Consider the following 24871-nt stretch of genomic DNA (forward strand, 5'->3'; position numbering starts at 1 on the left):
TTTTTATTTTGTTATTATACTAACGTATTTATGTTTTGACTTAATAAATTTATTTTTGAAAACTATCTTTGTTGTATACATGTTTTATTTATTCTTTTTTATTAATGTTAAAAAAGAAATATTTTAAAAAATCATATATTTAATTATTATATATTTGAAAATTTTAATTATTAAATATTTAAACTACATTCAATTAATTGTATATGTATATACTATTTTTTTGAAATAATTTTATTTCTTCTATGAAAACAAGCTTTAAATATGATAATAATTTAACCAATTAAAAATATATATCTATCTTATGTAACTCACTGGTGTGGCAGCACTAGTAAAGCTTTATTGTATAAAGGTTATGTTTTCAACGTTCAATCGCAAAGTCGAAAAGTTTATTATTAAATTTAAATATTCAAAATGATTGAAAAATTTACACCAGGAAATGTACTAATAACATCTATATTTGTGTTTTTGACATATACAATATTCTTTGAGCCTCGACGATATCGTTTGTACAGCCGATTTTCGGATCCTCAGAACACTTATGCTCGTGAGATAGAATTGGTAATATAAAATATTCTTATATAATTAATATATTTTATAATTAATATTTTTTATTTAAGAAATATATTAATATTAATTTGCATTAATATATTTGTGATTAAACTTCATTTTACTTTATAAACTTTAAAAGAAGTATTTTTTAATGATTTCTATATTTTCTAATAACTTTCGCTAAATATTGCAAATTTTTTTTAACTATTTTTAAATTTAAAAAACACTCAAATTTAATAATAATTTATAGCTTATATAATTTATATCAAAATTTTACCGTTTTAACTCAAATTCTGATTTAAATCTAATCTATGTTGACATTTAATCTAAATTATTAAGATGTCTTATCGTAATTTTAATCATATTAATATTATTATTTTTTTACTATACTATAATTATAATTAATTTAATATTTTTGTTTATTTATTTTTTAGAATTAAATCATAAAATAATTTAAAAATAATTATTCTGTTTGGAATTATTAATTGATTGGATTATTAAAAAAAAAGAAATGAATTAAAATTTTTTATTGTTTAAAATTATTTTTATCAACTTTAAGTAATTATGTTACATGTATTAAATAATATAATATAGATTTCTTAATATTTATAGAAGTTATTTTTTATAGAAACACTTGGGTAAAATATACGTACCAGGAGAGCACTTAACTAGAAGTATGTATGAAAAAAAATGAAACAAAAATATTATATTGTTTACGATACATGTATAATGCTAATATGTATATATATAATATATACATATGTAATATATATAATGCTAATACAATATATATAATATATATATAATCAATATTATTGTAGTTAAAATAAAATTTAATAAAGTACATGAAAAATATATTTGTTTTTAATTGATATATTTAAAATATTTTTAATGATATAAATATATTTATAACATATGCAAAATAAAATTTAATATGTGGCAAAAATGTGATATTTTTATATTTTTGTTCATATATAATTTATTTTGGCATATTGTTATAGTAATTTATATTAATAGAATATATTGAACAAAATATATAATTAAAAAATCTATGAAGATAAATTAAGTGTTAATCACATATTTAATTATTTTATTTTTTATGTATTTAATTAAAATGTCTATATACTGATATGTATATTGAAAAATCTATATACTGAAATTATTTTAAAAATTAAATTAACTTATGTGATAATATTATATTAAATAAAAGGAGGTATTTAAATAAAATATCTTGAAATTCATAGAATTTGAAGTTTTATTAGATTTTTTTGAATTACCTTCCCCTGAGATAGCTTATTCCATTAAGAAAGCCATCCTTCATGTCAATCTCTTATATATATATATGTATACCATTTTATATCATATAATTTTTGTTCCACTGTCTATTTAAGAGCACCCATTGGATATGATAAATTCATATGAATGAAAATTAGACAAGCAGTGCAAATGTTTGTAGGAATAAATAAACATAAATAAATTGAATGTTTTATCAGAATGTATCATATGTTATTAAGATAATTGCATTAATTGTATTAAATTCTACTTTATGACAATAATTGCATTTTACATAATGTTTCATTTTTTAAGAAATTAATTAAAATATATAAATATTTTAGTTTGTATACAGAACAGATATTATAACAAGAAAAATCTTATTTAAATAAATCGCGCTTTTGCAATGTACAATAAATAACGTTGTCTTAGATGCTAAACTTTATTAACATTTACAAAAGAAAAGCAGATATTCTATGAAACGCTATTTTTTTAGCAATATTTCATTTTATGTAATTTTGGATAAACAAGAACGTATGTAAAATTTCATACAGAATTGGTCAATATATTCCTTTTCTTAACTTGATATGTATTGGATATATTTCAAATAAAAGTGGAAAATATAAAGAATTAATAACATAATGAGAAAAAATAAATAACAGATTAAATATGATAACAAGATTATCAATGTACCAAAACAAGAATTTTTAAATTCAATGAATGTGTATTTTGAAAATGTTCCATTTTGGTTGATGCTTCGCGTTTCTTTCATGTAAGTTTTATAGATAAATTTTGTAAAAAGACACATAATTATGTTGTTGGATTTTTGCTAATTCGCTGAAACACGAAACAACATCAGATTGTAAATGCATAGCATGATCGTGTATATGTACAAGTGTTATATATATGTGTAGTATTGCAAGCTATTATCTTTGAAATCAATAGATAAAAAGTAAAATTTGTTTGATACTAAAAAATTTAAACTAATTTTATTACTAACTTTTTTTTGAAATAATTAAATGCTAAAAACAAATTTGACGCTATTTTTAACAGTTTTGAAATTGATAGCTTGTAATATTTCACATAAATCACATATATATGTGCAATTGTGTATGCAATATATTTTGCACGATTAGTACATAATAATATTTTACATGTGAGCGTATTATAATGCAAAAATTATAAATTACGAAAAGATAGTCGAGACGATAATAAGCAACGCTTTATATAACATGAAAATCCATATTATAATTACAATGATGACAATAATGGCTGATGTAAAAATAAAAGTGATAAAAATGTAATATGTGATAAAACGATTAGATGTATAAATTTCGTTTTCAGACGAAAATCTAGAGGTCTTTAACGGAAGATAAAAATTAAGTGTAATTTTCATTTTATTCACAATAAAGATTAAAAAAAATTATTTTAATAAAAATAAAAAGGAGAAATTGATAAGATCATTTGTATACAATATGTGTATATGTGTATTTTATTTCGATGTATATTAATTAAATCTAAAAATTTTTGAAAAATTAAACATTAACATACAATAACAATTTTCATTAAAGTAATATAATTAAAAATTTGGATTATGATTAATGAAATTAAGTCCTCTAGATTATCGATGGTTTTGATAAATTTCGTACAACGATTATAGCGATGAAACATTGAGTCACATCTTAAAGTTTATCTAATATTTCATGATAATGAATATATTTTGGTTTTACCTTTCATGTAAAATATGATGATATGGAATGTGGCACAATGATTCAACGATGATAAAACTCTGGTCAACTTTCCTCGTTTGCATTTTATTCACGCACAATATCACCTTTTTATACTCCATTTAATTATTTAATTGATCGATAGACACCACTGTAACAATTTTTCTCATATTCATAATATAGTTTGCATGTTTTTGAATAACATTGTCATTTAATCATTCTCTCTTTCGCTGTTTTATATTATATCACGTCACACGCATTTTTTAATTCATTGATCGAATCTTGTTACACACGTCGCCAAACAAATTTGCTTCTTTTATAATTCTTTTTAAGGATAATTAAATAAATAATCAATCAATTTTTTACATATAATTTTATTATATCGTTAATCACGATGCACATTCTTATAATTGCATCTGAAAAATTTGAAAATTTCGATAATTGTTAAAAATTTAAAAAAAAATTAAGTATTATATTATTTTGTCAAAATGAAGATAAATAATATTATATATATGATAAAATATAATTTTTCTTAATATATTTTTTTCTTATAAGAGCATGAAATAAATATGACAAATATAAATGTAAAAATATCGATCAAATATGATAAAATCATTGCGATTTTAATTTTTTCGATGACATATATATATATGGCAAGAAATGATGAATTTCACTAAAATATAATATTCGATAATAATCTTTATTAAAATTAGATTAAAATTAAATAATTAATTTAATGTTAAAGAAAATAAATGAAACATAAACGATTAATGAAATAATAAATTCGAAAAAATACCTGGCAATGCTGGCGTCGCGTGCATCGATCGATCAAAAAAGATACCATTTTTTAAGGATAGAATCATAACGAAAAATCGTGCACACGTTTAGAGCTAAAGAGATTTGAACTATATAAATGATTTAAAGAATAAGCTCTTAAGTGCAAGTGAACGAACGAAAGATAAACGTTTATTAATAAAGATCTGGGATTTGGTATTTTTTTTTGTGTTGAATGTGCGTGTTTGTCTCTGATACAATTGCTTTTAGGTTCACCTATGTATATTCGGAGGCTGCGCAACGGTGTGTTGTAATATAATTCTTCTCCCTCTTCATTCGCTTATAGTTTCGCGTTAAAAATTTTGATAACAACAATGGTATTCTTTACGGGAACGATGAAAATCTCGTTGAGATATAATACTTAATAATCATGCAGTCATCCGCACGTACGCACAGAATTACGCGTTTCGTTATTATTTTCTTTTTGCATCTCTTGTCACATGATTACAAATTTATTCCTTAATGCTTTACTTACGAAACACAAACATTCTGCCATTTTTTTTTTCTTTTTTTTTTTTTAATATATTTGTTAAGTACAATTATATACGCGTCGTACGATTTCTCAAGCATAGTATTGTCAACAATTGTGTATATATTTGTTCTTTTTTTCTTTTTTCCTTTCCATTTGTTAAATGGTTTCTTTTGCTAAATGTTCTCATAATACAGCAATCTGAAGTCTAGTTTTCGAATAATTTCCTTTCTTTGGTTCTGCGTCCATGGTCAGCTACTGAACGCAAAAGTTCGCGATGACATCTCACGCTCTCGTCGAACAAGAACTACGAACACTTAACCTTGTTTCATTATATACATATTTCTTTTCTTTTTTCTTCGATTTTTTTTAAGAAGAATAATGAATCGATTCGTGCAACGAGACATTCAATCACAGAAAAATTTTTTCGATTTTCGCATTTGTTTTCGATTGTATAAATTTAAAATATATAAATGTTAATGATATATTAAAATGATTTACGGATATGCATTCTCATTATGTAAAGATAATAATACATTTTATTTCTCTTCTTTTTCGATATTTTTTTAACCCTTTAGGGACCATTCTATTTTATATATATATATATATATTTTTTCATTGTTCTTTTATATTCTTTTTCTTTTTTCGAATTCAAAGTTATTAAAAGTAATGAAATTCATAGACTAAAAGCTAGGTCTATTATTAAACATTCATTTCTAAACATTCATAGCATGCATCACGTTATATTTATAATAATCTAATAATACTAGAATAATATCAATTTTATAAATTATGTATTAGTACCGTAATTATCGATATCTTAAGTAGAATCCAAGATAAAGCACTTGAAAACTGAATTCCGTTTGAGAGTCCCAGCAGGGTTAAACTTTTATTCATTTCAAATTGAATCATTGCAGAACATTTTTGTATCATTTCTTCTTAAATAATATATTTTTGTGCAATTTTTCCTTTTAGATTAATCAATACAAAATAAAGAAAAGGACAAAATATTATTTCGAACAATATTTCTTTTGTTTTCCTATGAGTGCAAACTGTATAAGAAGTAACATTCACGCATACCGTTCACGTGAATTTGGACAAAAATATCACTATTAAACGGCAACGTGAAAATTCCTAGTCATTTCCTGTCCCTCGTTGCTCGTCGAAATTCCTCTCTTACCTGATTGATTATTCGACGATTACTTTTGCGTTCCCAGTATCAATATTATCGTATTCGTGTCGTTCTTATAGATATTGTGATAATTCATCACAATCTCTATGAAACATTGCCATGGTATCTTTCGCTATCACACCAATGAGACTCTTCGGACGTTTAACGAGTATAGAGAATAGAAATCGAAATGTCTTTTAAAAGAGAAAAATACTGTTGCTATTGGGAACGGTGTTCACGTGCTTGATGTGTATATGTATATGCGCGCGATATATTGTGTATGTACAAGTGTTTCTCTAATGTTTTTGTTATGTGTTACATGTTGCATATTCAATTCAAATGTTTATAGAGTTGATAAGTTGGCATTTAGGATAACATAAAAAAAAAAACAAAGTTTTCGATATTATAATAATTTCTTATTTACGATAAAACTTTCGATCAATACGCATGCTTATTTTTACGATTGTTTGAATCTATTAGAAATAATTAATAATAATAACTAAATAACAATACAAATTGTTTAATACAATACAATACAATTGATCCATCTTATAATTTACAAATTAATCAATAAATAACTAATAGATAGACTTGTATTCTATCCGTATACCAACTTAGCAGTTCTGATTGTTAGGTTATGTGTGTCTGTTTTTCATTATTATATGTATAAATGTTTATTAGGTTATGGTATGTGCAAGTGTATACGTGTGTATATGTATTTTAAGGGTAGTAATTATCACAGAATACACGAGATATTTTTTTTCATTAAGCTTACGAGATATTAATCGAAGCGGAGAATAGGAGGAAAAATTGGCGGTCAATCCCGTCCACGAAGCGCAATCGCCGAGCGACCCCAAAACTTTTCAGCGTAAAGAAACACACAAAAGATTGTTCCCGTTTCGTCGACGGACTTGGCCTGGTTGCCGAATTCGCCAACCCTTTTTCATTAATTAGTATGTACTTAGGCAGCGGAGAAAATAGACACTTTTACAAATGAAGATGGTGGCGAGATCGCGGATTCGTGTTTCTTTTTTTCAATTCTAATTTTTCTTTTTTCCTTATTTTCTTTTTCATTTTTCTATATTTTCTATATGCGCATTTCGCTGATACCATGTCGTTTTTGTCTATGTTCGATAAGTGTGGTTTCAAATTCGAAATCTTTTTTCGCTACGTTCGTTTTTCTTCGGTCGAAGGCACACTGGATCGAAGCAACGCGAACGTTGCAAAAAAAATGAGTTGCAATGCGTTTAGTACGTGAGGAACGTTCATTGAAAGTATTTTAATTGAAACCGGTATATAAATCCGTTTAAAGTTACGCATTTTAATCACGTTAATGAATAACGTGCTAAATCTGATGTTTACAAAACAAAATACGTTTAAATTATAACGTAAATTTTCTCTATTCTGTTCTACAATATTTTGAGATTTAAAGATATTGATTTATGAATGATTAATTCATTGTTATTTTTTCCTTTTTTTGTATTCAATTGTGAAATATATGATTTTGACGCAAAATTACATGATAAGAAGTAATTTCAGAAAGATATGCGCTTATATGCATAATATGTTAAACGAAATTCTATGCAGAAATTCTGTGCTTGATTCATGCCGCGTATAGACGCATGCATCATCCGGATATGGTAAGCACCTGATGTAAATACGTAATTGTAAATATAGCCGAATGTTCCTCATTTTTTGGATGGCTCTCTCCCTCTCTTCAGACGAGTATCCCGCGCTCGCAACTACATCAGCATTTAGATACTATACACAATACGTAAGTATATCTAGACGTACTACGTAGTAGAAACTTTTTTTGTGGATATAATCATTGTAATCTCTGGAATTGTATATCTTGTTGACCTGCGAAGGCCGGAGAATGAAATTTATTTAATTTCAAAGTCGCGTGCATCTTTTTTTTTGTGTTATTATTAGTTTCCATCTTCCGTTTTTTCTGCTTTTTTTCATTGTTTTTCCCTTTTCTTTATTTTTTTTTTATTTCATTTGCGAATTTCTCGGGAGATCCGATCGAAGCTTCGTGCAAGAATCGCAATATGTATTGTTAAACAAATGTTTTTAAAGTTTTCGAACGACATTAGATGTGAAATAAAGAACGTTAAAGTATCTTCCGCAAGGATCATTTCCGTTTTATAACAGATTGAGGGATTGTTTAACGCGTCCGCCTTTAATTTTCTCAATTTACTTTTTCTTTTTTTTTCTTTTTATATAGTGGGGGAAGTCTTATATCAGAGAATCACGGATTTCAACCTTCGTAACCCAACGAACCATTTCTATGAATGGACAATATTTGATCTATTTACAAGAGTAATATTGATGAGATATTTTAAGCGAATAGAGAGAAAAGTATTAATGTTCACTTTTTTTTCTTCGAAGCTTGCGTTCCACCTTGTCGTTTACATATTTTGTTCATTCACACAAAAAGCAATGATCGTTAAGAGGAAAAGAGTCGAAGTTAGATGATTATTTAAGTTACCATACAACTACCACGATATAAAGTTTAATTTCGAAAAAGTTAGGCTGTCGATTCATAGAAATAATATTTTCTGGTTATAATAGATCAAAGACCGGATTCTCTGGTTCACAATATTGTACATGAAAGAAAATCTAAGGCGGACGAAAGTTCTACTTTATTTCCTTCTTTCTTTTCTTATTACTTCTTATTTTTTTTTTTTATTTACCTTCTTCAATGGAACGGAATATCGATTTCTTATTGTATAAGTAAACATCTATATATCGTTTCGAAGCGAGACCAAAGGTGATTCACGGAGAATGCTCGAAGTCTTCGAGCGGATCTTGATTTGTTCACCAACAATAATCAGACTCATACGATCTCTTGTTAATTTTTACAATAAGAACGTACTTTACATTACAATGCCTATTTATTACTAACGGCACATCTCGAGTAACGTCGTGACGTGCCTATTGGTCGTACGCAATGCTACGTTAAACTGTTATTTAGAAAAAACTTTTTTCGTCAACAATGTGTTTCACATATCTACAAGAAAACTCGTCTTCCCAAACAAACGGCCTAAAACGTCATCTCTCACAAGGGTCTATATATTTATACGTAGTATTACATTTCCTCGTTGCAGCGCGATTCGCTTTTCAGTTTTGAAAACACGTTTAATTCGCGTTTTATATTTGCAACGTGCTTATGTTCACGGACCCCGATTCGATCGTTCTTTTATTTTCTTCTTCTTTTCTATTCACAGTTAAGCTACTTCCTCTTCTTTTGTGAATCCATACAAGTCGAGGTCTAATCGCGCTGGATACATTTTACTATTTCAACTTCGTTCTCCTTTCCTTATGTTACGAATATTTACCAAATATATTGCGTACTGGCAGCACTGTTTTCACATATCGCGTCTATTCAGAACACTCTCCAATACCTGAGGTTTCGTATCCTCCATCTTTACGGCACTTGTTCGAACAAAAAGTTCGCCGTCTTGGACGTTATTCTATTTTTCTATCGTTTGTTCCGAAAGGATGGGAGGAATCACCCTTTTATTTTTCCGTTTCTCCCTTGTCTAACTTCCATTGGACGAACGTTTCGATTCGGGGCTCATTATAAATATTTCACTCGAAACCCTTCCTTCTTGTTTTCTTTGTTTTGGTTTTGTTCTTTTTTTTTCTTTCTGTTTTTTTGGTTTATATAGGGGACGGGGCTAAAGCTCTGTGATTCGTAAAAAAAGACAGAAGAACACGCTCGACCGGAAGCTGGCTGCGAAGGAAGCAAGAAGAAAATATGTCGCGCGACATGCTTTCTCGTTCCCTCACTGACCGACGATGTTATCATTAGAACCGAAAAGGATTCGGCCGATCGTCCTTATCGGTGATCTTTTTTTCTCGTTCGTGTTTTTTGTTTCTTTTTTTTTTTTTAATTTTTTTATTTGTGTTTCACACCTTTTCGATATCGCATGTATTGCGGTATTGCTCGCATTTATTTTTTTACTTTTTATTTTTTTGTTTTGTTTTTTAAAGACTTCATTCTCGACAACGACGGCCGAACGTTCTATAGTTTCCCCTGTGGACAATGCCCCTTCTTTCCTTCTCTCCTCCGAGCTCTTTCCAAACTCGAAGGACGCATCGCTTCGCTGTCGTGGCTTTAATGCTGTGACTTCGAGTCTCAGGTAGGATTCGGTAAAGGTGTCTCCTGCCTGATGTCACTCTTTAGTTTAACGAATTCCTTTGCAATTTCATCGTTGTTCCTCTGTGAAAGAATTCTCAGGATTGTCCAACCTGTCTCGTCCATCTGGATTCGTTTGCCAAGCGACAACCAACAGGCGCAGGAACCTTCTTCGACTATATCCTTAAGCTGCATCACTGCTACACCGACTAATCTATCTTCTCTGGCAAAGCAATAGTCTTTGCAACAAATGTGCAATTCGTAGAAGTCCAATTGCTGCTGTTCATTGCCGATCATGCTGGATACATTGAAATAATTACGTTAATTCATTGTGTGGAGAAAATAAATCAAATAAACAGAAAGGGTTGATGGTGAACACCAAAATGTAACTTATGACATTTAGGTATTTATATTTGAATACTCACAAGTCGAAGCTCTCATTGAATTGTGGTGACCAATTATTGGTCTTTGATTTTGTTGATTGTTTCCTCTTCTTTCCAGTTAGATGAGGTCCGATCAAGTTTACTTCAACATATGGCCTGAACATACCTGTAGCTAATTGCCATTTCAAATCGTTTGCAGCGACAACTAAAAAGTATAATTTATTAGATAATATTGTAAGAAATAAAATTTTAACGTTTGAAATTTTGAATATAAGATAGATTATTGTGATTGCAGATATTTTATAATGCAATAATAATAAAAATTTGGATGAAATATACCTTTGACGGTAACTTTTTGTTCGCCAGTTCCAGGATGCGTGAAGAGATCCACTTGAATACTGACTTCTCCAACTGAGCCTTCCTCTGTGCCAGCAGTATCTGGAACTTTATTAAGAACAAGTTAGATTTTATATACAAATTCAAAATTCTTGTCACTACGAGAGAGAAAAAAAGAGCCTTGCTGAGGCTCTATTCAAGACTAAAATTTTGAAATCGAATGCTAAAATACTATATAATATATGAATAATATCTAATTCTAGAGCAGATTACATGCTCTAATCATATGCATGGAATTTTGTATCTTTGAATCAATTCATCAAAGAAGACGAAGTTGCTGTGTTATTAAAGACGCATGAATAATCTCAAGCATATAAAATTTACAAGATCTTTATACAATAATAAATTTACTAATTGGCTTCATTATTATTTTATGAGCAAGGATTAGTTTGTAGCAATTTAATTTTTGTAAAAATTACAAAATTTAATTGTAAAAATCTTATATCTCATTGTTTTTACTGGATTATGCATTTTACGATTAATAATTAATTTATCAATCGTATGGATATGTAAAAAAAAAAAAATTATAAAATTATTAGTTTATCTGCTATACTTTTTAGAGAAAACGATTTAACTGGAAGATGATATGGTGAATTGACTGTGAAAAAGAAAATCTATAGGTGTACATTTGTCAAAGCTTAAAAAAAAAATGATTAAAAGAATGCTTAGTGTAAAAAAAAATGTTAGAAAATGGCAACCTCTGGAGTAGGTGTGATATACAGAGTATATATTCACAAATTTATATTATTATTGTGTAAGTATACATAAAGTGTAATTTTAATCTGTTATTTATTGAGAAAATTAAATAAAAAAAAAATAAATAAAAATTAAATAAAAAATAAACTTTTGAATATAGTATGTAATGTATATCATGTGTACACATAATTGTACCAGAAAGTATAAGTGTATCAGAATAAGTTGTTAGTCACTATCAAGTGGACATTGCCATCGAGATGAGTATATAAAAACAGTGATACATCATGCAAATTTGTCATATTGTTCGCGACCATAGAAGATAAGTGGAACATTGATCATTCGAAATCTCGAGTTTTGGTTCCAAAGTTATAAAGTTTCAAGTGGGCTTCCCAAGATTATAGAATTTAAATCTTCATGAACTCATGAATTATTAGATTATGGAAGTTCGAAGTTTCACTAGCAATTAATAACCTTCTTAATGACCTATGATCTCAACTTGATGAAGGATGGCATTCACTAAGAGAAACTATGGCTTTCAGATCCGAAGGTGGCCATTTTCTACTGTCGATGTTTTGTAAGGTTTTCGGTAGTAGCAGCAACAGCGGTAGTAGTGACAGCAGCAGCAGCACTACCTAATACAACTATCGATCACCGAGAAGTCTTCGGGATGTTTTTGATTTCAATTCTATTTAATGTTGCTAAAACACTTGCTATGCAACGAGAATCTGTATTAATGATTACATTATTTATAGTTCATAATTCATAATTTTATATATAATACCGAAAGAGTCATGCTTACAATATGAATTCTAAATTTGATTGAGAAAATTCCTAATTAATCCCGAGAAGACAGCTCGGTGCACAATGCAATCACAAACAGTCCACTACGTCCTAAAATGAGCGCCTAGGTTCGAAAGTGGCCGGAAGTCAGCGAAGAATTCCCTTCTGCTCTAAGGTGGCTAGTGCTCTCCGATACCTTGTCGACTCTCTCGACGAAGAGAGGGCTTGCTCTGGCGAAGGGGTTCCTCGAGGCTTTCCATACCCTCGGCTCCTTCCCCTTCGTCGCCACCTCTTTCGCTGCTCATCGAACGCTGACGCTGACGTAGCTTTGATGCATTGTTCAGTGGCACTGTCGCGATAATTTCGGTTACGTCGGTTGTATTTCGTACGTCGACGACGATTTTTCCAAAAATGTCGCGGTGTACGTGTGTGTGTGCACGGATTATGATAAATGTAAAAGAAGCGTGTGTTGTAGAACGATTTACTTTCTTTTGCTTTTATTCAATTTGATCTCAAATTCAGTGCTGCGCGGTTAATGGAAATTTTGGATTGCACCAAGTTTTTGTTAGATATTGATGAATGGATAAATTTAATAGAATTTTGGAAACTCGCGATATAGATAGATAAACAACGTATTGCAATAAAGTGGAAATCAATTTTTTGGAGAGTCACTCGTTTGTTTTCATAAAATTTAATTTATTCGATAAATTTAGATTCGCAACTTGATTGAAATTTTGCTAATTGTTATGTGTGATGATAGGTACTGTGCTGTTAGTTTTATTAGTTTTTTTTTATGTAATGATTTTTTTTTGATTATCTCAAGTGGAAAAAATATAATGATTTCTTTGATATTATTTTACTTTGATATTTTTCCCTTCATTAGTTAAAATGAATAAAATTTTGTGTTTAGTTTTGATATACTATTGTTGATAAACAAAAGATAAATAAAATTATATGACTGCGTATATAATTTTGATTTTCAACATAATTATATGATTTTACCTTATAGCTGATGAAAATGTTTAGATGAAGATATTTAATGAGATGTTACCGTTTAAAGATGAACTTACCTTGGTTGACCTGAGATGTGACAAAAGTCTTGATGAGTGTGTCTGTTGTTTGCGTATACAGACTCAAGGCATATCGTAAGCTTTGCAATTCCGGAGATTTCTCTAAGAATGTCTTCTTCAAACCATTGCCACCTGCGTGGAAATACAGTTTAATGGTATCGAGGGCAACCTCGAGGACTGCACACTGTTTCGGCGAAAGATTCTTTTCTACTTCCTTTGAAATATCCTGTACGTAAAAATAATGTATTTATAATTTTCAGTGATATATCAAATTTTCATCGATATAATAATATGTATATATATCTTTTAAAATATACTTATTTACTAAATTGTACACAATGACGCACCATTACACCGCTCAGTGCGTTCTTTACATCCGGTTTGCCGGCCATGTGATTCTTAAACAATTTCGACATGTCTTCTATCTTAGCATTCGCGGCTAGATTCTTCGCGTTATCCGTTAGATTCTTGAACATCATCTATAAAATGAACGTAACAATATATTTAAAACTCGATTAAAATTTTTTGAATAAAAATTTCAAGAAATAGAATCATACACTCTTGTCTGACATAGGTGGTAGTACCACCGTCTTCTCCAGAATCCTCATGACGATCTTCCATAATTCTTTCAGCAACCTCTTGAGTACAGTCTTTTCGCAAGATTCAGCGTATAACGACAGACTTCCATCGAGAAGATCCATGAGAGGACGCAATACTTCGTCAGCTTCGACGGCGACGTTGTTTCTTTGAGCAGGTTGCACTTGCCCGCTACCTTTAATAGCTAACAACAGATCTCCTAATTCTTTCACGGAAGCTGTTATTCTTGGTTCCAAACTCTTTGCAAAGAGCATAGCAAGATCGTCGAGTGCTCCATTCAATTGTTGTTGAAGTTCTTTTAGAATGTTCGCCGCATCCTCTTCTAATTTCTCCCCACCCATCGATTCGAACATCTTTTCTAATTGTACTCTCAATTGTTGAATGTTGTTCATGAGAATGCAAGCCTGAGAAAAAAAAGGAAAGGTACAATTTGCTACAAATTATTTAATTAATTTAATTATCGAAAGTACACACGATTCTTTCTTCCTTCAGATGACTCGGGAATTCCTTCTTCACGATATCCGCGTATGCAACCAATACTTTCACAATGGTCTTTGCAAATCTCTTCATATACCTCTTCCAGATTTCCGGATCTGGACACTCCAGTTTGGAGACCACGTCGAAACACTGGGTTAATTGTGTGAAGACGTCGACGACGGAGACGCTGAACAGCGCGTGTTCGCTGCTCTTTTGGAACTGTGAACAATTTTACATACGATATCATAAACGACACGTATATATAACAGATATTCTATTCTATAATTAAATGAAGATAATCGAAACGCTCAGAATGAAAGAAAGAAAGAAAGAAAAAGAAACGCTTACTCCGTCCTTCTTGTCTCTGTTGAAGGCACCATGGAGATATTCCAGTGAGACGTCATCGTTCTCGTTTAACCATTGCATCACGAACGGCTCGAACCACGCAGGGTACTCGGGCACAGCGCCTTTGTACGGCGGCACATCCTTCACGTAATTGGTATGCAACCATTTGACCTTGAAATGGAGGTTCATGTAGGCCGAAGATTTGCACAATCTGTGCTGCTCGTGCTCCTCCAACGCGTACTTCATGTCCACCGCGAACAAGGACCACATGGTGGCCGCCGACAATTGACCGATGTTCAATTCCTGGGGGAATTGGTTGAGGACGGGTGCGTAGCTGTTTTTATCCTCCTCGATCACCGAAACGATCAGCGCGATCAATTTATGCCAGAAATCCAACGATTCCAAACGAGGGCCGTGATCCTCGGCGTCCCTCTTCGCCTCGTTCGGATCAACTTGGAATTCCCTGTTGTAGATGTCGTAGCAATTCTCGAAGAGGAACTGGTAGGTCGATCGAAGACACGCCTTCACGCAATCCTTGACCACGGTGCTCGCCCTCGGCGGGCTGGACAATTCCAAAACTTTCATACGGAAGAATGTGATACTCGTGAGAAGGTCGACCGTGCTCTTCAGGTCCATCAGTTTCTCCTGGCTCGAGGCGGGGAAGTTATTTCGATACATCGAGAGATCGATTCGCAGGGAGTTGTGCAGCTGATCCAATAATTTCACGAACTTCTCTTTCTGGAATGTGAAGAAATGGACCGTGAGGGAAGGATGGAAAATGTATTTTGTATCGAGTTTCCATAAATAACGAATGGCCGCCGGTCGGAAGAAGGGTCCGTCGTCTCGGTTTGGAGATCATTTATCCAATCCCGAAAGTTATCTTTCGCTTATCTCGCGGGAGAACGTATGTGCGAGATTTGATCCCTCTGGAGCAAGAGAGGGGATTGGGGAGGGAAATAGGACGAAGTATGGATCCGTATGATAGATTGGGCTTGCTATGATAGGTTGTTGCAAGTTGATAAAGTTGGAGGATTAATGAGATTCTTCGCTCCAAGTTATGATATCTCTTTTTTATTCGATCATTTCGATCGCGAAGTAATTCTTTTTTTATGCGATAACAAATGTTTTCAATAAGAATAATAGTGTTATTTCAATAAACGACACATCGATGTTTTTAAACTAGTATTAATTCCTTTTTGTTTATTTAATATTTGTTAATATTTGGAAATAGAAATTTGATTTTCCTGGTCTTATATTTGAATGGAAAGTAGATAAAATAATCAAAACGAAAGAAGGAATTCTCTCTTTTATTTTTATATTACTTTTTTCATTATGTAATGTTTTATCTATCTTTTTATTGATCATTATAACTTCACAAGTTTGTTTGTTTCATAATATGTTTTCTTCGACCTCTTTTCGTTAGCATCAGCCATCTTTTTGTTAAAGTTTTCGCAAGATAAAGTTATTGGATCGTATGTGTCTACTTGGAAAGATAGAATCATACATAATTCAACTGGAAAACAGGAACGATCGTTTTTTCTCTCCCTTCTGGCAACTTTTTTGAAAAAATTTACATTGTTTTACTGGAATGAGTCTCTGTCACGAACGATGGAATCTGTAATTCCGGGATTTGCATAGTCGAAAATTCTAGTTTCTCGAAAAATTTTCTCTCTTTAAATCACATATCAGCATATGTCGAAAAAGCATAGTTTATTTACAACGATATCATCTTTTTATACATCATGATTCTGTTTAACAATTTATCTGATTTTTTTCATTCAATTTATTCTTTTATAATTCTATTCCTTCTTTTATCGTTTTTAATTAATTTATACTACATATTTATACTCAAACATGGATTATTTATAAAATTACCCACAATTGTATGATATTATAAATGAGGATATTTCGCTTCATAGGACTATAATAACAAATCATTATTTGATCAACAATTTATTTTATATATTATATATTGAAAAATTCAACAAGATTCCTACTATGTATAACATAATAAAAATAAGAAAAAAATCTTAATTAAAATTTTAATTAGTCCAGATCGTATTATCAATTTTCAGCTATGGTAAACTGTGAAATGGAAAGGATGAGGAAGAAGCGGATAAGGAGTAATTTAATCGAAGGATTTCACCACGAAATTGATGGAGCCACGAGTGTATCCGTCTATCTTTGGGTAACAGTGTTGAGAAAAAGATATTTCTCAATCACGGTATTTTTATCCTCTTTTTACACAAACTTGTAATGTGATGGATATGCGTTTGTGAGATACTTATCTGTTTGTCAAAAGTCCAAAAAACGTATATACAAAAGTATATAAAATATTTAAAAATATTAAAATAATCTAATTATGATATTTACAAGATGCATTAAATCTTTGAATTATATTCCATTTCATAATATCTGCAGTCTAGAAATGAGAACCAATCTTTTTTTTTTTTTGCAAAAACTCACCCCAAAATTGCTGGCGGCGAATCTATCACTGGCCGAAACGGCGGAACTCGCGCTTGTATGGGCATAGTACGCGTTTATGTTCGCCAACAGGGTGGACATCACCGCTGGCACACCTGGGCACAGGTACTTCGTGGAGAGGCAGTGAAAATGTCTGTGAAAAACGATTGAAAAAATACGAGATATCTATGAATATTGATAGAATATTGACAGATCTCCTTAATGCTACTTAAATTATAATTATTTCATGATATTCTAATTTGTATGGACTCTTAAAAAAAAAAAAAAAAAGTAAAGGGACAAAATGAAGCAAATACTTAATAAAATTATCCAATATCGATGTTTCAGCGATATTTTAAAACTTGTGATGTCCCAAGGGGAGGCTAGTGATCCAATTTAAATTTTTACGTATTTTTGAAGTTTATTCTTTTACACATAATACATTACTCGCCTCAAAAATCACGTAGATACACCCTCTTCGTTAAATAATAAAAAATAATTCTCTGCCTAGATACCGTTACGTTAATAAAGAATAAGTGGAAAGTTGAAGAAAAATGTTCAAAAAAAGATCATCGAAAAAGGTCACATAGACAAAAATAATACATTAAACGTTCATTAAAAAAAAGAGGAGCCGCTCAAAGAGGAGGAGGAGGAGCCGGGGATCTTGATCAAAGTGACAGCTAGAGGGACTGCATCCCCCGTTTATACAAAATTCCCAAAGAATTTGAACTGTCAAATAAGCACGACTCACGTCATTGCTTGGTAAATGCTCTCGATGCCGTATCTCATCGCGAACTCGTCCACGAGCTCTTCTCCTGGTGGATCGAAGTACACCTTCCAGGCGTCATCACCCTTCGCCTGGGGCAACGCGACCACACCATCGTTCTTCTCGCACAAACTGTGAAACAGATTCTCGTGCAGGCATGTGTACTGCACGTGGTACGGAGCGACCTTCTCCTCGCCTTTGATCTCCACGCTGATGTGCAGCCTGATCGCGCCCGAAACCGCGCTCTTGTCCGTCCTTTTCTCAAGGTTGTACCACACGTCCATCTCCCCGCTCAGTGTCCTCACCTCGATGATCGTTTGGCCGAGGAAATCGTCGCTCTCCCTCGTCAGTTTCTGCCGTAGCTTCGACTTCAAATCGTTGTCCTCGTCCCACACTCTCACTTTTATCCGGTCGGACGAGTTATGGCATTCGCTGTAAACGGGAAAACGAGAGGTTAACACGGTTTCATTGGAATTGTCATTTAGGAAATTGTTCAGGTCTTCGGAATTATGAATCATATTTTCTCTCTTTTGGGAATTGTTTCGATTATTAGAAGAATATTTTATTAATTATATATATATATCCGTTTATCGGTCGTATTTCGAATAAAATCAGTTTGGAGGAAAGACAATTTTTAAAGAATATGGATTTTGGATATCTATTCTTTAAAATAGAATACATCTGCTTTCTTTTTTTTATTATCAGATGAAAATGAGATTACTCACAAGTAAAACTTCTCGTGCCAAACGGGATTCAATTCTCTCGGCATGGTCCTCGTTCGTTTCTTCACTTTCCCGACTTGGACCGTCACGTACGGATCAGATGTGCCGCTCTTGTCTTTCGCGATCAATCCTTGGGCGCAGATCACTGTGAAAGTTACGCAAAATCCGTGATTAGACGATTGTCTCACACCGCTTGCCTACCCCGACACGTGCTCCAATTATTCCGCCTAATTTGATCCCCAAGTTTTTTTTTTTTACTTACCTGACAGAAATATTCATCTGTTCTTCGTTACTTTTAGATAATTTATTTATTTTTTTTTATAACGAGTGTCACCTGTTACTCGTCTAAAGAAACGAAAGAAATGTATCTTGATTTTTCAAAATTAATATATTTTACGTAATTGATCACTTTTGCTCCTAAATTATTGCTATGAATATCGTTCATTGAATTACAATAGAACTTTGATTATATGGGTGGAACCAGATAGATATAAATCCACCGATTCAATTTTTCCTTAATACTTGCTAAAAATATGGGAATCGTACGTTAAGTAAAATAACAAATAAACCATCGTACAATTTTTATTTTTACTTCTCGCTATTTTTCCTAAGTTACAAAATTCGCACGATCCAACCATTCAAATTTTCAGAGTACGTATTAACGTTGGAAAAATGGCGGATCACCGAACAGCCATTGAAAGAGCAATAAAATCAAGAGAAGATAAGAAAGAGGATTATGTTCTCAGAAAGGATCGCGCTATTACGATCTACGTTATATCGGTTCAATTCGCCTTTAAAGCCTTCACGATTAATCGCGAACGGGGGTTAGGTTGGATGTTCCATCAGTTTCCAAAAAAAAAGATGGCCTAAATATATCTTTCGTAGATGCAATAAAACTTTTAATTGGCAAGTCTATCTGGAATTTGAACTTTGCGCGAATATCTTGAATGGAACAACCGCTGCACTCAATGATGAAATTATTTTCGAGATACGAAACATAGTTATAAAATTGTGTCAATGTATCAATGTAAAATTGGAATTCTAAACACAAAATCGTGATAACTTTCAACGGATTTACAAATGCTTAATTTGTTATTAATTTATGGTAAATATAATAGCGCGCCGTTTAAAATTTTTTTGAAGAAACAGAGATGGAAAATTGTTAAATATATTCCTCTTTAAAATCGTCCCGCGCCGATTAATAAACATTATATCCATTTGCTCCTCGCGTAATTTAACAAGGGGAGATAAATATACTTCCGCGATTTAAAAAAAAAAATGCTCAAAAAATGTTGAACCGAGAGGAATATTTGAGAAGCTTTTCAAGAATTCATACTGCGTCCCGGAAATTTGCCCGAGCTTACAAAATGTCTACTTTCGCATGACTATGCGAGATTTTTGTAAATATTCCTCGCGGGAGAATTTAATCTCATTTGTTCTTTATCTTTTTCGTTTTTTCTTCCGTCTCCTTAGATGTAACAGGTAACCGAATTGACATCTGCCTCTCTCGAGTTGTAACATTTACCTCTTCGACTCTTCGTTGCATGAAAGTTAATTAAACGTTAAACATAGTGATCTTTTCGTGAATATCATTTATAGGATTTACGAATTTAAACATTTGGATTTTATCACGAGTAGAACTTTCCCCGATATCTTTATATTTGATTTATCATCTTGTAATAGAAAGGGGAAAATCTCGAAAAATGTACAAAGTACAAGAAAATTGTTTAAGATCGAAAATAAAAAAAAAAAAAAAAGAAGGGGAAATATTATTTCAGTGTCTTGTCGAAACAATTAGATTAATATTATTAGTGAAATTTTAACGAGTCTTGCAATGATGGCAGACTTTGTTGAATAAATTACAATATAAATTTTACAGTGTTCGATTCACTAATATTATTAATTATAAAAAAAAGTTACAAGGGACAGATATAATTACGTGATTAATAATCATCGATTTTATATTTTCAAACGATTTTCATACCGATAGGCTCATGCACATCTAACAATGTAACAACCATCGAAAACTCGGAGAACTCACGATTTCTTGGCAGCGTGCAAAAGCTCGGCGTGAATCGTGTAGGGATGTACATTGAACAAATATCGACGATCCACTCCGAAGTTCCACTATTAAATATCCGACTTTTAAACTTTTACATCCTTATTAAAAATTCGAATCGACACCTCGAAGCGGATCACACTCTTAAGATTAAAAAAAAAACAGGAGAAGCGTACGTGTACGTATATACACATTATACTAATTTTAAGAAATATACATTTATTTATTTATTTATCAAAAATACATAAATATACGTACACATACGCACGGTGATACACACGTACGGGAAACACACATATATATATATATCATATCACAGGTTTCGACGTGCTGCGATTCGGACAGACAGACAGACACACATGCCCATGCTACTAACTCGTTGAATTCGCACACCGCTTTATTGCAGCGGGGACGATCGCCGATGCTTGCCCGTCCTCGACGATCTCGTACCGTTAAATCTTCGAGTCGTGGCCACGCTCAAATCCACTTCCAATGGATGTCCACGGAATCTGTGCGCGAGTGCTTGTGCGTGTGTGTGTGTTTGTACGTGTACCGATCGAATATGTTCGAAATATCGTATATGTATAAATGTAATGTAATATATAGCCTCTCTTTATATAGCTCGAGAAATATAGTTCGAGTGTCCTGCTGGCCTTTTGAAATATCTAAAGAGTTGAAGTTTTTAATATTTTTTTCTCTTTTTAATTTTGTTAGAAATTTTTACAGATGTCTCGATGATTTTAAAAGGAGTTAAAAAAGTAATTTAAAATGTATAAAAATTACGTTTTTGTGACAGTATTGGTATTCGCGTTCGATTGTGGATGTTTGTACGCATAGTATAATAGTATAAGTGAGAAATTATGCGTGATCGATCATCGTCACGATCGATACTCTATCGATGAGAATTTTATGGAGTTCCACGATGATACTGGTGTCCCAGTGTATGGATCGTTATAATTTTCTCATGACTCGTTCCATCCAGTCTGGATGGAAAGGACGATCACGTCGTTCCGATTTCGCAGTGATAACGCTCTACCATTTACGCTGTTACGATTCTCGTAAACGAGATCTTTGAACCAATTTGAGACAACAGAGAGGCTCAACAACCGATTATTCTCTCATCACCGTTAAGCCAATCTTTAATTGAAAAAACGATTTAAGAAGTAAGGAATAAGATTTAGATGCTGATCGATTTCTTGATATTTTGAATTCGCGTTTCGAATGTAAACAAATGGAATCACGCAAGAGTTTCCGATGAGAAGTTTCATTCGTATATAATCGAGGTAAACACGTTTCTTACACCACTTCCAATAACACGTTAGTCAGCATAATGAATACTTTTGGCAAATTGGAGAAAAGTATATTTGTTGAATGTATTTGCGAACTTATCGACGAATAAAGGTGGAACGAAGGAAGTTCTAATAATTGATAAATAAAGGCTATTGAATTATCCAACGTCATTGCTACGAAATCGTAACTTACGTCATAACGTCCATTTTTTTTTTAACGCTCGTGTGATCACGACCTAACCGAGGGTAGCCTAAGGAGAGAACGTCCTTTTCTAAATCAATATTCTACGGGGAGCGAAAAGTAGTCTATAAATGGCTACTACTGGGTAATCGCATGGAAGACAAACGTAAAGCTTGTGGTACAAAATGGAATCGCACGAAAGTAGGTCAAAATTGCGAGATTTGATTTTTTTCTTTCGTCGAAGAAAATTGAGAAAGAATTGGAACGGATCTAATTGTACTCGTATTGTTTAAAAAATGACATATATATTATATAAACATGTGTAACAGTTTCGTAAATGATTAAAATTTTGATTAAAATTAATCGTCGGATTTATTCGTTTTTTAAAAATTCTGTTTGAAAGTTTGGAAGTTTATGGAATTTCCAAATTTTTTTTTTAAATTTAATCAGCTTACACTTCCAACTATTCTTTCTTTTTAAATAACTCGATTATTCAAAACTAAACTTATTAAAAATCGAAATTAATAAAAACGAATAATTTCAAATTAATAAAATAAAAAATTTCGATTATTATTCACGCGAAAATATACCATTTTTGTAACACGATTTTTATCGTCCCTTTTACACCAATTGAATTTTAAGTCAGATAGTATTCGTCAAAATTGAAGGAAAGAATAATCGATTGATTTGATTCATTAATAATCAATCAGAGATATTCAAATGTAGATTAGAAGCAAATCGGAATGATGTAACGGTAATCTGGTTAATCAAACTTTCAATTAGCTGATTAATTGATGGTCAATAAAACGATCTATCCTAGATGATGAAGTTAAGCCCCAATATCAAATGAAATTTTAGAAAGATGCGTACAAAAGTTATATCATTAAAATTAATTTAAACGAATATTTGAAATCAATATGTTGTATAAATTATCGAAAAAAAAAAAATATATATATATTATTATATTTAAGAATTTGGAAATATTTTTCTCAATAATCTTACAAAATCTTTCTTCTTCTGTTTTTAACGCGTACAATCTGACTCAAAATATGATCGATGCTCCTCCATGCTAATTTTCAAGTAGAGAGTAATAGAGGAAGAGTAATATAATCGAGCTTCATATTCTAAATTCTAGATGGAAGAGGAAGAAAGAAGTACTGATAGTCTCTATTTCACTATTGAAAGTATCGGGGTACTAATTTTGCATGATGTCGGATGAGATTATACAATGAATTACTGATCGTGTTCAGTCTTGGATGAAAATGATTCTCAGTTCGTTCGTCGAATTTTTAGATGTTTTTAAAAAATGTTGTATATATTTTTTAAAAATTTTTTCAAGAGAGTTAGAATTTGAGAAAAAGTAAAAAAAGAGTAGCATCGGATCAGCCGCAAAACCCAGATATTTTTATCTATTTATATTTATTTCTTTTTATTATGAAAAAAAAGATCTAAATAATTAAATTCTTCGTTTGTAAATTTACTGTGATATATTTCGCATGTAGATCACGAAAGAAAAACTTGATAAATTTATTATTAATTTTTTATTTACTCGCAGCAAAAAAGAACTGCTCTAATAGTTTAAAAATTAAAAAAAAAATGACAAAGTATAACAATTTGAATATACAGATATAATAATTTTGAGTCCAATTCCAAAAACGAAAAAAGTATAAGTTTTATCAAATCCTTCTTCGTTGTGATCTTACGAAAATTTTTTTTGCCAATATTGAATTATTTTTTATGATTAATTTTAACGTATAATATTTTAAATTTTATTTGATTAACAAACGAGAAGGATATCTGCATAAACTTCTACGTTCTTTGAATAAACAATATTTCCAATCTAATAACTTACAACATCTCGTTTCGTGTACTCTATTCTCGTATACATAGATGTGTTATTGTATTTACACGAGCAGAAAGTCTAAAGATAAACGGAGTAACTTGCTCGAATAACTTGCTCGATGTTTAATTCGCTGTTAACTCATTCCCCCACTCGAATATTTGGGAATCAAACATGTTTTTCTCACGACAAACAACTTCACGGTTTGTAAATGTTATTTTAATAAAAATAACTCGTAACCAATAATTGATTTTCCAACGTTCATTGATACGATATTTATTTCGTCGATATCTCTTCCTTTTCCCTCATCTGTTTCTCGCTTTCATTTCACCATTTCTCATTTCTTTTTCTTTGGAATGTCGTGATGCGGGTCAGCTGCGATTCCCCCAGTTTAATTTTAATTTATGCCCACTGAGCGAGGAGAGATTTAATTATTGGGGCGGAAACGGAAATAACACCGAGTGTTACCTTCGATTATTCTCCTCTCACGCTCAGATGCTCTACGATTTTTTTTCCCTCTGTTGGACAGTCTCCCTCGATGCGGGATGCTTATTCCAAATTTGCCATTTCGTTTCGATCGGATAACGAAGAGACTTTCGTTTGAAAACGTGTCCAATTCGTATGGAAATATTTTTCAGAAA

General features: G+C 31.4%; 1 protein-coding gene and 1 long non-coding RNA gene across 11 annotated transcripts in view; one reads left to right on the forward strand and one right to left on the reverse strand.

The window, feature by feature from the left end:
• The first annotated feature begins 282 nt into the window (after positions 1–282).
• LOC114577953 (uncharacterized) lies at positions 283–13391 on the forward strand. 5 transcript variants are annotated; one of them, XR_009830096.1, is made up of 6 exons: positions 289–558; positions 1178–9872; positions 10022–10170; positions 10260–10569; positions 10668–10761; positions 10845–13391. It is a non-coding gene; the product is annotated as an uncharacterized LOC114577953 (long non-coding RNA). The 5 variants fall into 5 exon arrangements; XR_009830094.1 differs by having other exon boundaries at positions 1178–10170; XR_009830095.1 differs by having other exon boundaries at positions 10022–10569.
• Positions 5870–24871, reverse strand: part of LOC108001507 (uncharacterized) — a 189693-nt gene continuing 170691 nt past the window's right edge. For 4 of the 6 annotated variants that reach the window (XM_062076192.1, XM_062076193.1, XM_028668338.2 and 1 more), the window contains 12 exons: positions 18865–19006; positions 18125–18571; positions 17377–17527; positions 14914–15648; positions 14563–14784; positions 14049–14492; positions 13839–13970; positions 13492–13717; positions 12618–12770; positions 10889–10993; positions 10592–10754; positions 5870–10464 (listed from right to left, as the gene is read on the reverse strand). In XM_062076192.1, coding sequence (XP_061932176.1) covers positions 10167–10464; positions 10592–10754; positions 10889–10993; positions 12618–12770; positions 13492–13717; positions 13839–13970; positions 14049–14492; positions 14563–14784; positions 14914–15648; positions 17377–17527; positions 18125–18571; positions 18865–19006 — 3218 coding nt within the window. In that variant the 3' untranslated portion in view covers positions 5870–10166. The remainder of the gene's footprint in view (positions 10465–10591; positions 10755–10888; positions 10994–12617; positions 12771–13491; positions 13718–13838; positions 13971–14048; positions 14493–14562; positions 14785–14913; positions 15649–17376; positions 17528–18124; positions 18572–18864; positions 19007–24871) is intronic. The other 2 variants (XM_028668350.2, XM_028668349.2) reach the window with 1 other exon arrangement.

The sequence above is a fragment of the Apis cerana genome, linkage group LG6 (assembly GCF_029169275.1).
Source record: "Apis cerana isolate GH-2021 linkage group LG6, AcerK_1.0, whole genome shotgun sequence".
Taxonomy (NCBI): Eukaryota; Metazoa; Arthropoda; class Insecta; order Hymenoptera; family Apidae; genus Apis; species Apis cerana.